This window comes from Ambystoma mexicanum, chromosome 11 (genome assembly GCF_040938575.1).
Source record: "Ambystoma mexicanum isolate Mex_15411 chromosome 11, UKY_AmexF1_1, whole genome shotgun sequence".
Lineage (NCBI taxonomy): Eukaryota > Metazoa > Chordata > Amphibia > Caudata > Ambystomatidae > Ambystoma > Ambystoma mexicanum.
Window position 1 is genome coordinate 183,464,571 of NC_090934.1, and position 13,588 is coordinate 183,478,158.

At 42.9% G+C, this 13,588-nt stretch overlaps 1 protein-coding gene across 3 annotated transcripts in view; it reads right to left on the reverse strand.

The window, feature by feature from the left end:
* LOC138503199 (pancreatic secretory granule membrane major glycoprotein GP2-like) overlaps positions 1–13,588 on the reverse strand; it is a 362,636-nt gene that overhangs the window by 243,820 nt on the left and 105,228 nt on the right. For all 3 annotated transcript variants that reach the window (XM_069622755.1, XM_069622756.1, XM_069622757.1), the window contains one exon: positions 6,127–6,275. In XM_069622755.1, the coding sequence (XP_069478856.1) occupies positions 6,127–6,275 (149 nt within the window). The remainder of the gene's footprint in view (positions 1–6,126; positions 6,276–13,588) is intronic.

Below are 13,588 nucleotides of genomic sequence, written 5' to 3' on the forward strand. Positions count from 1 at the left end.
TTTTCTAGACCATTGGGGCCCGGAGCTCGGGAGGATTTTAATTCTATGATTGTATTCAACACCATTTGGTAAGATGCATTGATAGGAGGATTTAACGGCCTATTAATCAATGTATCAGATTCCTCTATGTCTACCTTGGAATTCCTATTTTTAAGAAAAGCTACCCATGTTTCAGCATTAATAGGATTGACTAATGTGCCTTGTACAGTGCCTCGCGCTTCACCCAGCAAAGACCAGATATTACGAGTTTTGCCTGTACAGATCGTATTTACTAATCTTTGCCAGGACATGATTTTATCTAATTTCCGTTTGGCTTTGATCATAGCTCTATATCTGTTTTTAATGCTGCTTACTTTGATAAAATAAAGATCTGACGGATAAGCTTGTCTCTTGGCCAGCCGGAGTTCCGCTCTACATTCTCTCTTCAGATTTCTAATTATTTTATCAAAGGGAAGCTTTTTCCCCCCACAGCTAATCATGGCCCCCATGCGACAGACCGCATGTTTCTCAACAAAAGCACAAATCCAGTTTTCAATGGCATTACTCGTCATCTCCCCGAGGTTCAATAGCAGGTTTAGAGTATCATTGGCCAAAGCTGCCACAGCAAAAGCGACATTTTTATCCGACCAACTGATCCTAGTGGCAGCTTTATTTGGCAAAATATTGCCCATGTTGGTACTAGGAGGAGCATTTGTTCCGATATTCAATTTGCATATGAGTGTAGCATGATCACTCCACTCATTAGGGGTTATTTGCATATCCTCCACTATCTCATACAATCTAGGGGAACAAAAATGTAGTCTAAGGTACTACACGAGATGCCATTGGACCAGGTGTGATTGCCAGAAGAGTCGCTCACGGCTTTGCCATTGAGCATTTCAATGTCCCATAATTCAAATAAATGTTCCCATCCCTGTCCTTCAGGATCATTTTTCTTGGTGTGTTGCATATCATTTCTAGCTTTTAACTTAGGGTTATGAGACTTCCCTATGTTACAGCTCATGTGGCAGTTGAAGTCTCCCACCACTATTACCCCAGTGTTACCAAATTTCAACAAGCAGGTATATGTAAGTGTGTTATAGACTCCTGCTTTCTTAGGAAAAGCAGCATTAGTAGATAGAAGTCATCATACTGTAAGTGTTCTCGCCTGCCTCAGAGTGTGTGAATCTTTGAAGAGTACATTCAGCTTCATTAAATCTATTACAATATGTTGTTCTACCTCATAACACTGTCTAATATGAAAAAGCATAGCTCGTAGCAAAGGCTTGTACATTTGGGCTTTGGTGTCTGCTACCAGCATTGTTTCAGTGTGAGTCCTTTCCCTGTCTGGACCATCCCTTCTATTGAAATGCATGTGTTCCTTTGGGTGTAAGAGAAGGGCGCATGGAGGGAGGGGGTTTCTCACTTGCGCAGAAGTCTTATGCTGTCATGGGTTTGTTTCTGTTCCGTTTTTGCTTTTACTAATACAATTGTTCACCAATCCCCGGAATAGTCAGTAGTAATTTTTCCACGACACTAGCTAGCTGGCAGAAGACTATACAACAGCTTATCCCCCTTTTGTGGTACAAACTACAACTGGAAAACACACAGTAATACTTTCAATTAACGGTGGCTGTGAGGACCCAGCCTCACAGCATAATTTTCTCTATTATGCTTCTTATCATTAGATAGTCTCTACACCAGGAAAGACCCATCAACAATTCTACCACTATCTTGCAACAGCATCCCTCCAGATTCAACTCACACCCAAAATCATTCCCTTCACAGCGTATCGGTCATCAGCGGCCAGGATTATCATCCTTATCACACAATGGTAACTTTCATCACTCAAATTATTACCTTTTAGTGCAAACACACTCATAAATGTAACGCAACATCATACCTTTTGAGCACAGTACATCACCAAGAGTCACAGGGCCAAACAGTGTTACACAAGGATACATTGTCTCAAGTAAGGCAAGATCCTGTCATTGTTCCAAATGCTAGAACAAAAGGCAACCATCATTCCACCCACTATACAGAACTATCATTGTTATCCTAATAAACAAACACAATTACTGTTTCATCATTATCCCAATGAAGAAATCAAACCATTATTGCTATGTAACTCAATATCTCACTCCACCTTCATTTTTGCTATCAATATAATGACCCTGTATCATGTATGTGATCAATCAAACCAGCACATCATCAATAGCCCTATCAATGTTTCAAACCACAAATTATTTTGATCAATATGCGATTCAACATCAACAGACTAGTTAACAAGCCTCAATAGCATAATTATCCCAAACAATACACCAGACAACTTTTATCAACCAAATCAATAGACCAAACGACTATTAGTAGGTCAATCAAAATTCCAAACCACTGTAATCATCCTGTTCAATATCCATAACGCAATTTCCTCTCCCCAAGTTAATACGCAAACCACTATACTTATGCTGATCAATACACCAAACCCACATCATTATCCAAATCAATATAACAGACCGTAGTCAGTAATAAATCACCTCTATCAATGAAAATAATGAACACTACTGGCATCTGCATCCTGCCATGAAGCCGAGCTTGATTAACACCAAACTGACATGTGGACAGGTAAAGCACAGGTTTCTTAAAGCAAGTTACAACGTGGGGTAAGAAAAAAGACTCCTGGAACCACTTTCTAGTGCCTCAGGGAACATCATCACAATCCCTAATACTTGGAATCAACATAATGACCTCTCTGGTGAAAACTCATAACACTACCTAAACAATAACAGGATGTCTTTTCCTTCGGATTCAAACAGATTCTCTGGAGTTTGTTATCCTCAATTTGAGGGCTTTTCTGGGGTTTACTGTCAAATCACAGGCAATCACAATCAGGGTGTTTAAGTATCCCACACTTCTTTCTTGGCTCTTGGTTTCATGGACTCTGCTCCTCTACCTCTTGCGCTGGACTCAAAGGAGACCCCTTTCTTTTGGCTACAAATGCATTTGGACACTAGGGCGGGAAGTTGGTAAAAGATTTGGCTGGTTGCTATTGTGCTAAGCCTTAAAGCTTCCACCAGGAGGCTGGACACCCGAATTACTTTATTGGACCTTTACTGGGCTCTTTTCACAGGTGTGAGTGCCCTCCCATACTACCCCCAGCCAATTTATACCTTTGCCATGTTTTCCAATTGATTTTTTTAAGTGTGTATTTTTACAGAATGCCCAGCTTTTCTAAAGCTTTGGCTTCACACACCACATTTCCAGGCCTTACTACCATGGTAGCGTGCAGCTTCTCGATGCCACCATTCCCACCAGACCAGCATCACAATGTATAAAAACCAGAGAACTAGGCAAATTACATTTCTATATGTTGTGATCAGACAATTATCTTCAAAACCTCATTTTGTTCTGCCAAGCAATATTAAGGATAGCTATCCTGGGTTAGTGATGGGTTGGTGATAAGGAGAAAGTATGTGTAGCAGAAACCTAATTCCATGTAATCATTTTAAGTTGGGGCTATTAGGTGGCGCTAAAAGCACTATCTTTAAAGCCAGAACTATTGTCATTAACCTAAGAGCTTTAAATATGGGCTTTGAATGAGGGTCTGTAATGCTTTTCCAATGGAGATGACATTTGAGAAGGGATAAACAGTTGTGATCCCTCCCATTCCCTGCCCCTGGCCAATGTAATCCCTTTAGCAACCCCACCCATCCATGCCCATCTCTGAACTATTTGAGTTTATTTTAGCTCTTCCATAGAGGCAGCCATCTTGGATGACCGTCTCTAAGGAAGCTCCCTGGAAACAAGCCAAAACTAGTGGCCATCTTTGAATGGTAAAGATACCATGCATCTGACTTGTTTTTTTACACCAATGAGATTACTTTACACAGCAGTCATTATTTCTGTCCCTTCTGCGTTTCATTTCCTTGTTTTAAAGTGTGCTGTGGGTGGAACAGTTTCATACTAAAATGTCAAATAAAAAATCCTGATGTACACAATACTGCGCATTTTCTGTGTTTGCAAATGTAAACATTTCACATGTGCGGCTATTATGTGCGCCATTGCACATGGCACACTATTTCTAATGTTCCCTCCATGAAAGCCATGAGACAAGTCAATAACGGCGGTAGACACGGCTTCGCTGTGCTTCGCTGCACATTTCCATACATGCTCCGCTGCGCATTTCCAGATGTCATTCGCCTGATTACCGAGCGTGGCCACGAGCTGCAAAGCACACCATTTGTATGTGCTTAAGCATTAGTTTGTGTTGGGTGAATAAAACAAACCCGTGCGCTCTACCCCCTTGTATATAATTTGTTCCCTTCTTTCTTTCTTCTACTCTTATTCGCTTTCTGACTCAACCAAGCTGTGTAGTGGTCAGTGGCTGCACAGCTACATATAGATCGACATCCAACGGCTGATCTGTTATTTGAGATACAGATACGGTTTAGCTATGTAGATCTTTGCGCATTTATCTATACGTTAATCGTATAATTAACTTTTCATGATAATTTACTGCTGCACACTGTTAAGCTGATTTTAATTCAATTGTTACAGTGTAAATACATCAGTGAGATTTGTGTTTATAAATACTTATCGAACTTGGGCACAAGTTCGATATGTATGTATAAACACAAATCTCACTGATGTATATACACTGTAGCAATAGAATTAAAATCAGCTAACTTTACCCATTTGTATGTGCGTAATAGATTTATTTCGTATAGATACAGCACAATAGACTTGCCCACCATTTGCAGAAATAGCAACATCATGTCCCATCCGGCGACCGTCTCCAAACCCTCTTGTCCAGAGACAATCCTCGGGTTCTCGTCGATGTGGAGATCGTCACAGAGTTCGGTGAGGAGACCCATTGACAGGGTAAGAGAAGTGCACTGCCCCCCTCACTACCTGACGCTGGCAAGGGTCCTGGACCCTAGCTTTTACACGGTTCATTGTTCCCTGCTAATGTGCCCGGCCTACATTTCACTGGTTACCTGAGTGTAGACGAGCTGCAGTGCTGTGCTTTCCCAAGACTTATTCTAGCTTTGTCTGTAGCTTCAGTTGGGCCTACACTGCAAATGGTCTCGAGACCTCTTTGCCGTGTGGCCCTTGATTTGATACCACATTCTCGTGTAGCGTTCCAAGCTCATTATGGATCTTGCTGCCCTTTTACCAGGCTGTGCAGTTGCAAAAGCTGCTTGTTTTTTTTCACACCCCACCTTATTGCATTTGTATGGGCTCTTCGTCTGTGTGGGGACATCTGGGCTTTAATCACTTAAAAAAAAAATAACTTGCAACTATTTAAAGACGAATACGATGGCACACTTACACCGAGATGACTATTGCATTCTGTATTTGGTTCTCGATTGACCCTTATGCCGGTCTTTTGTATGGTGTAAACTGCCAGTGCCCTAGGGGAACGCCCCAGATTGCAAAGAATGTGATCCAGCCCATCAATCATACTCATGCTACCACACTAGTATCTTGCTGCACGTGTGATAGTCAACACAGAATAATTTACACGGAAGAGCTTCCTGCATATGTAATATTTTTATGTCAGTAGTTCTGCTGCATCACTGGTCTGCGAAGCAGGCATAGCACCAGATCTCTAGATACTAAGTGGGGTCTGCATTGGAATTGCTCCGTTTTGGTAATTCAATACAGTTTAACTTCGTCTGCTACTGGGAGCTGTTGTGACACTGTTTTATTGGACTACGAGAAATAAAAAATGCTCACATGAGGCACTTCATAAACTACTATTTTATGTTCAGTATGAGAAATATAGCAGTATGAGAATGACAGAAAGTGGTCCTAGGTGATTTCACTACTCATTGATGACTTGCTTTGCTGGAATTACCATGTAGCATTTTATGTTGTGTTAATGGGGTCCTTCCCATACCCGCTAGCCACTCCCTCTGCTACCGTTCCCATATCCCTATACCCCTTATGCCACAATAGTTTTAGCTTTTTTATACCTATTAGGGGTTTGCCAGGCACTTCTATTAGATGCCCTACACTTGCACCATTTTCTCACCTGCTAGCATTAATGGGCAGTTAATACCACTATGGCAGTACCATGTCAAGTGCCTTTCCCATGTCTACACAAAAGCTCAAACTGCTGGCATTGCCAATGCTTGTTTAACTTACCTCAGAGTGTAGGACCCTATGGAGGGCCTGCCGTCCTGCATGTTCAATGTGTAGCTGCAGGAGAAAGGCACATTCAGCTGCCCAGATGCACCAGAGGCCAAAGGAGGGATGTGGAGGACATTCCAGAAAGTTGTTTGGTTAGCATCTGTCTGGAAATAAGTTAACACACTTTTAATATCAGGGCTGAATTGCCCTAGAAACTGATTCAGGCCATGAAAGTTGTAGAGAAGTAAATATGGGTTCCAATGGCTCCATGTGTTTTCATTGAAAATGTTTTCATTGCATAATTTTTCATCTAATGTAGATTAATTACATTTTTTCTTAATTGGGGAGAGGGGGGCAAATCCCCGCCCAAATCCCCGTTTTCCAAATTTAACCCCTTACCCCACCCAAACATACATATATATATTTTCGATGAAACCTCTTTCACCGAACATTTTTTCAATTCAAAGACTGTATACCGGTTCCGATGTCCATTCTGATGGGCGGAAATGATCAAACCTTCAGTCACACAAGGGTGGGATATGGCTACTACTACACATATTGTGTGTGAATGGTTTAATGAGGCCAAATAGCAGCAAATAAGCCATCCCTTCACAAGAAAGGAAGGTCCCAGATACATTTTCATACATAACTTGAAGACCATTTTATATTCATAGTGCATTTTATAACAAAACACAAATTTAAGAGACACCTTTTTTTAAAAATGCAAAATTATTCTAATAATATTTGCTATTTAATCAAATATTAATCATACTTTGTAGACAAATATTAAACATCATCGAACCATAATCTGGAATGCAATAGTGCAAAGATATAAAACATTAATATAGACATCATACAAATCTCCACTGACATTTAAGGATACAAAAGTTGTCCCACACAAAACAAAACAAGACACTTCTAACACGAACAGTAAAGTGATTACAAATAACATACATATTGTGTGCAAAAATGCAATGTGGATTACAAATCAATATAAGCCGGATACTTATAATTTTATCATACATCACCTTAAATGTAGAAACATGGTTGTGCAACAAGTCCGCACTATTTGTAAAAGTATTGATTAATAGAACTATTTGACTATTGCCTTTCAACGTAGATTTTGGCTATACTTATCCAATGATTCCTTGGCCCAGCCTTCTTCAGGGCATGTCATGTTTACTCAAGAGAGACAATTATCTGTGGTGCATCTTACATCAATGAATGAAGGTGTTTGGCTCAAGGGCCAATTGCGTGTCAATTTTTCAATTTTCCTTGATAAGAACAAATGGCCCCCTCGGTGTGCATTCTGGGCGCAGCCCCATGTTTGTTGAAACAGAATCATATTTCCTGTGGAGTACTTGCACCTTGTTAGGGCTAAGCCATGTATGGAATGCTTCAACTGGAGAGCTCGTAGTGTGTGCTTTCAAACTGCCACTGAACTGAGTCAAACCATCAAACTAGAGATGAAAACTCCCAGTCAGCCCTTGGGTCAAAAGTATCCGGGCCCTCATGTGGCCATGAACAAGGGTGACATCTAACAGTAACTGCATGCATTTTTTCAGCCACCTCTGCGCCTCCGCTGAGTGTCCGCAATTCTTGTTTTTTCAGCACATGCCCCACACATTCACCTTTCTCTCTCTCTCCCCCTCCCAGTCCAGTGAAACTCTTTCCACCAGCACAATGAACCTCCTCCCTCCAATCCTGAGATTCAGTGCCAGAAGGCGCCTCTCACTCTTCACTATTCTCCCCTCTCCCTCGTATTCCTCCTCTCACACCTCCTCAATATCATCTCCTCTTCCTCTTATTCCTATTCCTATACTCATGCCTCCTCTTAATGTGCGTGAACCCTCGCAAAGCTCTTGCTTGCCCTTGAAGGCTGATACTTTTGCGGCCTGCCCCTTGAAACATGGCTTATCTGTATAAGAGCATAGGGACAAGAAGAAAATGCCGACCACTGTAATTGCCACCCTGTTATGTACAGAGGGCCCCTTCTTTGCTCGCTTCACTCGGGCCTACAACTATGGCCGGGGCATTACCTGAGTCGGTAAAGCCCCTGCCACTCGGGGAATATTGCTTTATTAGTGCCCCGGTCACACAGTTCTCGCGGGAGAAAAAAAACCCAAAAAGACAAAGCAAATGGCTGCCGGGAAAGGGAAAACGGAGTCTGTTCTCCCTTTCCAAGGCGGTCATCGGGAGTGGACGCGCTGGAAACAGAAGCGTTCCCAAAGCGTCCGCTCCCGTAAAAAAAAGAAGGTAAGTGGGGTTGGGAGGGCGGAAGGGAGGGGAAGGAAAAAAAACAAAACAAAAAAAATATATATAATGTACCACAGTCTCCTCTTGTACCTTCTTCTTGTGTGCTGGAACTTTCCCTGGGAATTTTTATAAGGGGTTTTAGCCTAGCCCCCACTCAGCCTGCATTTTGCTGTTGCTGCTGTAATTTTCCCTTGGTTCACTTTCTTTTCAGACATTTTGGGGAGTGTTCCCTGCTCTCCCCTTCTTCTGTGTAGCCGCCTGCTGGTTCTAGGTCTGCCACCACTGTTCCGTCGTTACCATGTAGCAAGTTTGGGGACCTAATGGCAAGTATTAGGTCTGTCATTTGGCTTAATTGGTGGGGAAGTCCACTTACATCAGGGCAACCATTTCTATTTCCGATGTAGGTCAGGTTGAAGCCATTGAACACAGGTACATTGTGGTACATGTAGTCATTTCACATAAAGGTTTCTTCTCTCCTGCTGCTTACTGCAGCATAATTGGTGTAATGTCTGTTGGGAGAATATATACATGATTTGACCGTGGCCAAATTCTTCACTGCATAATTTACTGTGGTTAATTTAGCCGCAATACAATTTTGCCGTGGCCAAATCCGGCAAAACCTTGACCACCATCACCCCCAATACATCCCCCAAATCCCCAGTTACCTTTTGCTTCTCCGCTTCCTTCTGATCCTGCAGCGTCAGCTCCGTCCCTCCTACGTGGGATGGATCCGATGCCGCAGGGTCCGCTTTTCCCTTTTTTCCCTGCCTCTGCCTCCAGTCCTCAGGAAACGGGGGACACCCCTGTTGCCCCCCAAGGCAATCACTACCAAACATGGGGAGCAGGGTACATCTCCGCAACCCCCGCTCACCATGTTCAGTATTAATAACGAAGGATAGCACAGGGGCGACGCGCTGGTCTTGGAAGCGAGACCATGCAGAGCAACAGAGGTTAAAATCCCGGATCTGCGCTTAGAAACCGAACTCAAGTACGGGATTAGGCACGTTATAAAAACAATTAAAATGAATACATTATCAAATGTGTTCGAATTTAATCAATGAAATGGTACTGGCTGAATTCGGCCAAATTTACCATACAATCAATTAAATCCGAACAATTTGGGCAATACCCCGTTGGCACACAAAGTCCTCAGTCCTTGCTATTGGTCTCTGGATGCAGAGGCAAGCTCTCTGTGAGTCATTGTCAATTGCTGTGGTATGTGGAGTGTGGTGCATGCTAGTGAAGCTAGTCTCTAGCTCTAGCCTTAGGATAATGGGATGCTTTAATCCCTATAGCTCTATGGGACCATTTGAAACATTAGAGAGTGAGACATGGACAAGACAGAGGACACTAGGCAATGGGACAGGGACAGTGGTACCAATCAGCAATCACAATGTCAAACCTGCTAGGGAGCCCAGGACTGGAGTTCTTCTCAACTCCCCCTTATCTTCGCTGGGTAGGTCTGGTAGGTCTGGCAGGTCTTGCTATACTCCAGTATGCCACCTAACCCAGGTGGCGAGGGGTCTCTGTGCTACTCTCACAGTCATACCCATGACCATGTCACACGAGGCAAATTCTCATGCAATTGATGTGAAGGATTATGCATGCTCATTGACTATACTGAAAATCTGATGTGCTGCTTCCGTCCGGGACTGTCGGCAGGTACCTACAGCCTATTGCCATCTATAATTTCAGGTTCCTTGCAGGAGAAGAGCAGAAGAGAATGATGTTTCAAATTACAATCACAGTCCAAATCTTTTCCTGATAGAAGACGCTTGAACCAATAAAAAGGTTATTGGATAGAGTTTACAAAAACTCCATTATGAAGCCAACCTAGTCACAAGATCAGTTTCATCTGTTTCCCATGGAATGGGCAATTTTTGGAAAATCAGGAAATAATGAACAAACAGGCTTTATTTTGGTACCCTCTTATCTTGAGGGTTTGTTGAACATATTGCTTTGTCGAGGGAAAATCATGTTATTTACCTTGTTCTTCAGTTACCTTATCTGCCAAATTTCATAGCTCCAAGATCATTTTAAATGTTTTTCCTTCTTTTCAGTCTCTTGTTAGCGTCCCAGTATTTGCAAAACTGTTAAAACCAGTGGTGTCCTACCTGGGATAGACATGTCTTTTTGTTTTCTTGAATTGTTAATTATATATTAAGATGTCCCAAGTCTTTGGGCTACACACCCAATGGGCAGTAACCACATTCCAACATTTTTTTTTATAAATCAAAAGACAAACTCATGTGCTCCCATGCAAGAAAGTGAACTAGCAAGATATCCGATTCCGATCAGTCAACCCTCAGTTTACCAATTCTTAAGCACAAACAGTTCCAGAGATACATTTGGCTTGTGTGGTGGGTCAGAAGAAGAACACAGACTCTGATTTTCCATTTTACTGTAATGATTTATTAAAGAAATGGTAATAACTCCTAACTTTCCTTAAACTACGGGTGTTCCCTACCTAACAAATTAACTAAGGTGCTTGCCAGTCATCGGTTAAAGTGCAAAATCAGATTTAGTCCTGTCGAAATCTAATCTATTCTGACCCTACCACTGTTAGAACAACTAGAGTACAGGAGAACGACTCCCTTCTCCTGTAAACTGGGTTTTCCCCAATTCAAGTCAATATAGGATTCATAGGTAACTTTTGGCCACCAGTCATCGAATCATACAGTGAAGATACTGGATTCTTCCAGGATGCGTTGCTTTCCTCAGCTTGCTTTCTCTTCTTTCTCTCGTTACTCTCTTTAGCTCTGGTTCTACTATTTGTTATGAGTTTACTTTCTCAGGAGGCATCAGCACGTTTGTCTGCAGTTTCACTTAAGTTCCTCCAGGAACTTATTGACCACGTTTTATCTTGGCTGGAACAAGTATGAGCGTTCCCATAATTATTCTCGCTCTCTTTAAATATTCTCAATATTTTGGGGATCATTTTGAGTTCCGGCGTATATGATAAAAGTGGCGGTAACGGAATTACTGTCACTTTTACCATACTGCCGAATAAGGCATTAGGGCTTATTCCACTAGTGGAATTAGCCCCTGCGGAATTACCGCAGACATCTGCCAGAATTACGTCCACCTGTAGACAGGGGCCCGAAATGAAGCCACATGTGCACCCAATCCACTCAAGAACGCTACATAAGGTACACGCCTTCTCCAAACACACTTTCCAACACCATGCTGCCACTAGCCTTTGCAAACTGGGACATGCAGCTGCTCATGCTGCACATTCGCCTACAGAGAGAGGCAGATCAGCACAGGGCAAAGGGTTCAGAGAGGAGGAGGAGATGCCATCTAAGGTGAGCGCTCATACCCCGGGTCAGGCCCTCACCCAGGTTCTTAACTTACAACCAGCTGGTCATCGTGTACCGGCTGAACAGGGAGACCATAGCTGAGCTGCTCACCTTAATCCAGGATGACCTAGAGAGCAGGATAAGCGTAAGAACAGCTGTACCCCACTGCTGAAGCTTGTGTCCGTCCTGCAATTACTGGCAACAGGCATCTTCCAGCACTCTGTGGCCATGCTGCACAGCATGTCGCAGCCCACATTTTCCAACATGCTTGTGCAGGTGCTGGACACCCTCCTTCGACATGTGTCCCAGTAGATCCCCCTGCCCACCACCCCAGCACAGGAGCATGTTATGAAGGCACAGTTTTATGCAGTTGCCCACATGCTCAACGTCATTTCCACCCTAGACTGTAACCATGTGGCGTTGGTGGCCACCCCGGGCACTTGAAGAAGTATACGGCAACAGGAAGTAGTTTCACTCCCTCACATCCAGCTCAACTGCGATTCTGACCTCTTTCTCACACATTGCTGTGCCCGGTTCCCTGGTTCCACACACAATGCCATGGTCCTGAACAACAGCACACTTCCTGGATGCATGGAGAGGCACAGAGTGCAATGGACGTTGGTAGTGGGCGAGTACAAGTGCCGTCAGAAATTAATCTCGCAGCACTACAAAAAAGCAATTTGAAGGGAGAGGGTGTATAGCCAACTGTTAAGGCCCTGCACATGCAGGACCTGCCCGGTCACTTCACAAATGACAGCCTACAACCCAGTGGATTTGGACATGGAAAATGATGTAGGAATTTGCAAATGTACTGAAAGAATTTCCAGAGGGTTCTATTTTAATGTGGTGTATCAAAAATATTATTTATTAACCTTGATACAAAATTTTCAAAAATTAATCAATCATATATTACTTAACACTCAAAATTACAAAAAGGTTGCAGGAAACGCAAAATTTAAAACATTATAGATAGCCAGACACATTCCAGCAATGGACAATCCATTCATTCATCTACATACATTCTCATACATACAATACACACATCCACAAACATTTGTTTTAGATGTTAAAAAACATTCAAATGATGACATAAAAAAACATTCAATAGAGCCCTCTGGACATTTTTTCTGTATATTTCGGCATGATAATACCCTGGTTCAGAGCGTAGGGTTTCCCTGCATCTTTCAGTATAGCAGGAATTTGCAAATGCACATTGCCCCAACAGGCTACCAACACACATAAATGACTACAGGTAACACAATGCAACATTTTACATCCCTATTCATTAAACCACCAGGTACAACACTGCACCATGAGAATGTAACACTGGCAGTAGAAATGCCATGTACTCAGGTATATGACGCCATCGTGGAATAGATGCAGACAACAGAAACCTTCTGAGGTACAACTAACCAACCATCAGGGCACATGAATGAGAGCAAGGGCTAGGCCCAAAACAGGCACCATGGCATTCTGCCATGACAATCACTGACCATGAAAGCGACAATGTGACTGTGAGCTGCGTGCATATCATGACACGACAATGCAAATCCTGAATGATTCCACATACTAGTACTGTGATAGTTAGACATGTTGTGCGATAATACTCGTAAAATGCATGCACAGAATTACAGTCAACATGCCGTTGTTAAAGGCAACACATCCACAATGCTCTGTGACTGACACCATACACATATGCCCTTGAAGGTGACTCTGGATACCCCCAGCTACCATGGCTCATGACACCTGTGCAGGATCCACAGATGCCACAGGAGGAGGCCTACAATGAAGCACACGTCCGGACCAGGCTCTGTATTGAGTGGACCTTTGGACTGTTGAACGCTCATTTCCAGTGCCTACACTGCACTGGAGGGGCACTGATGTGCAGGCCTGTACCATGCTGCAAAACAAATGCCCCAGGT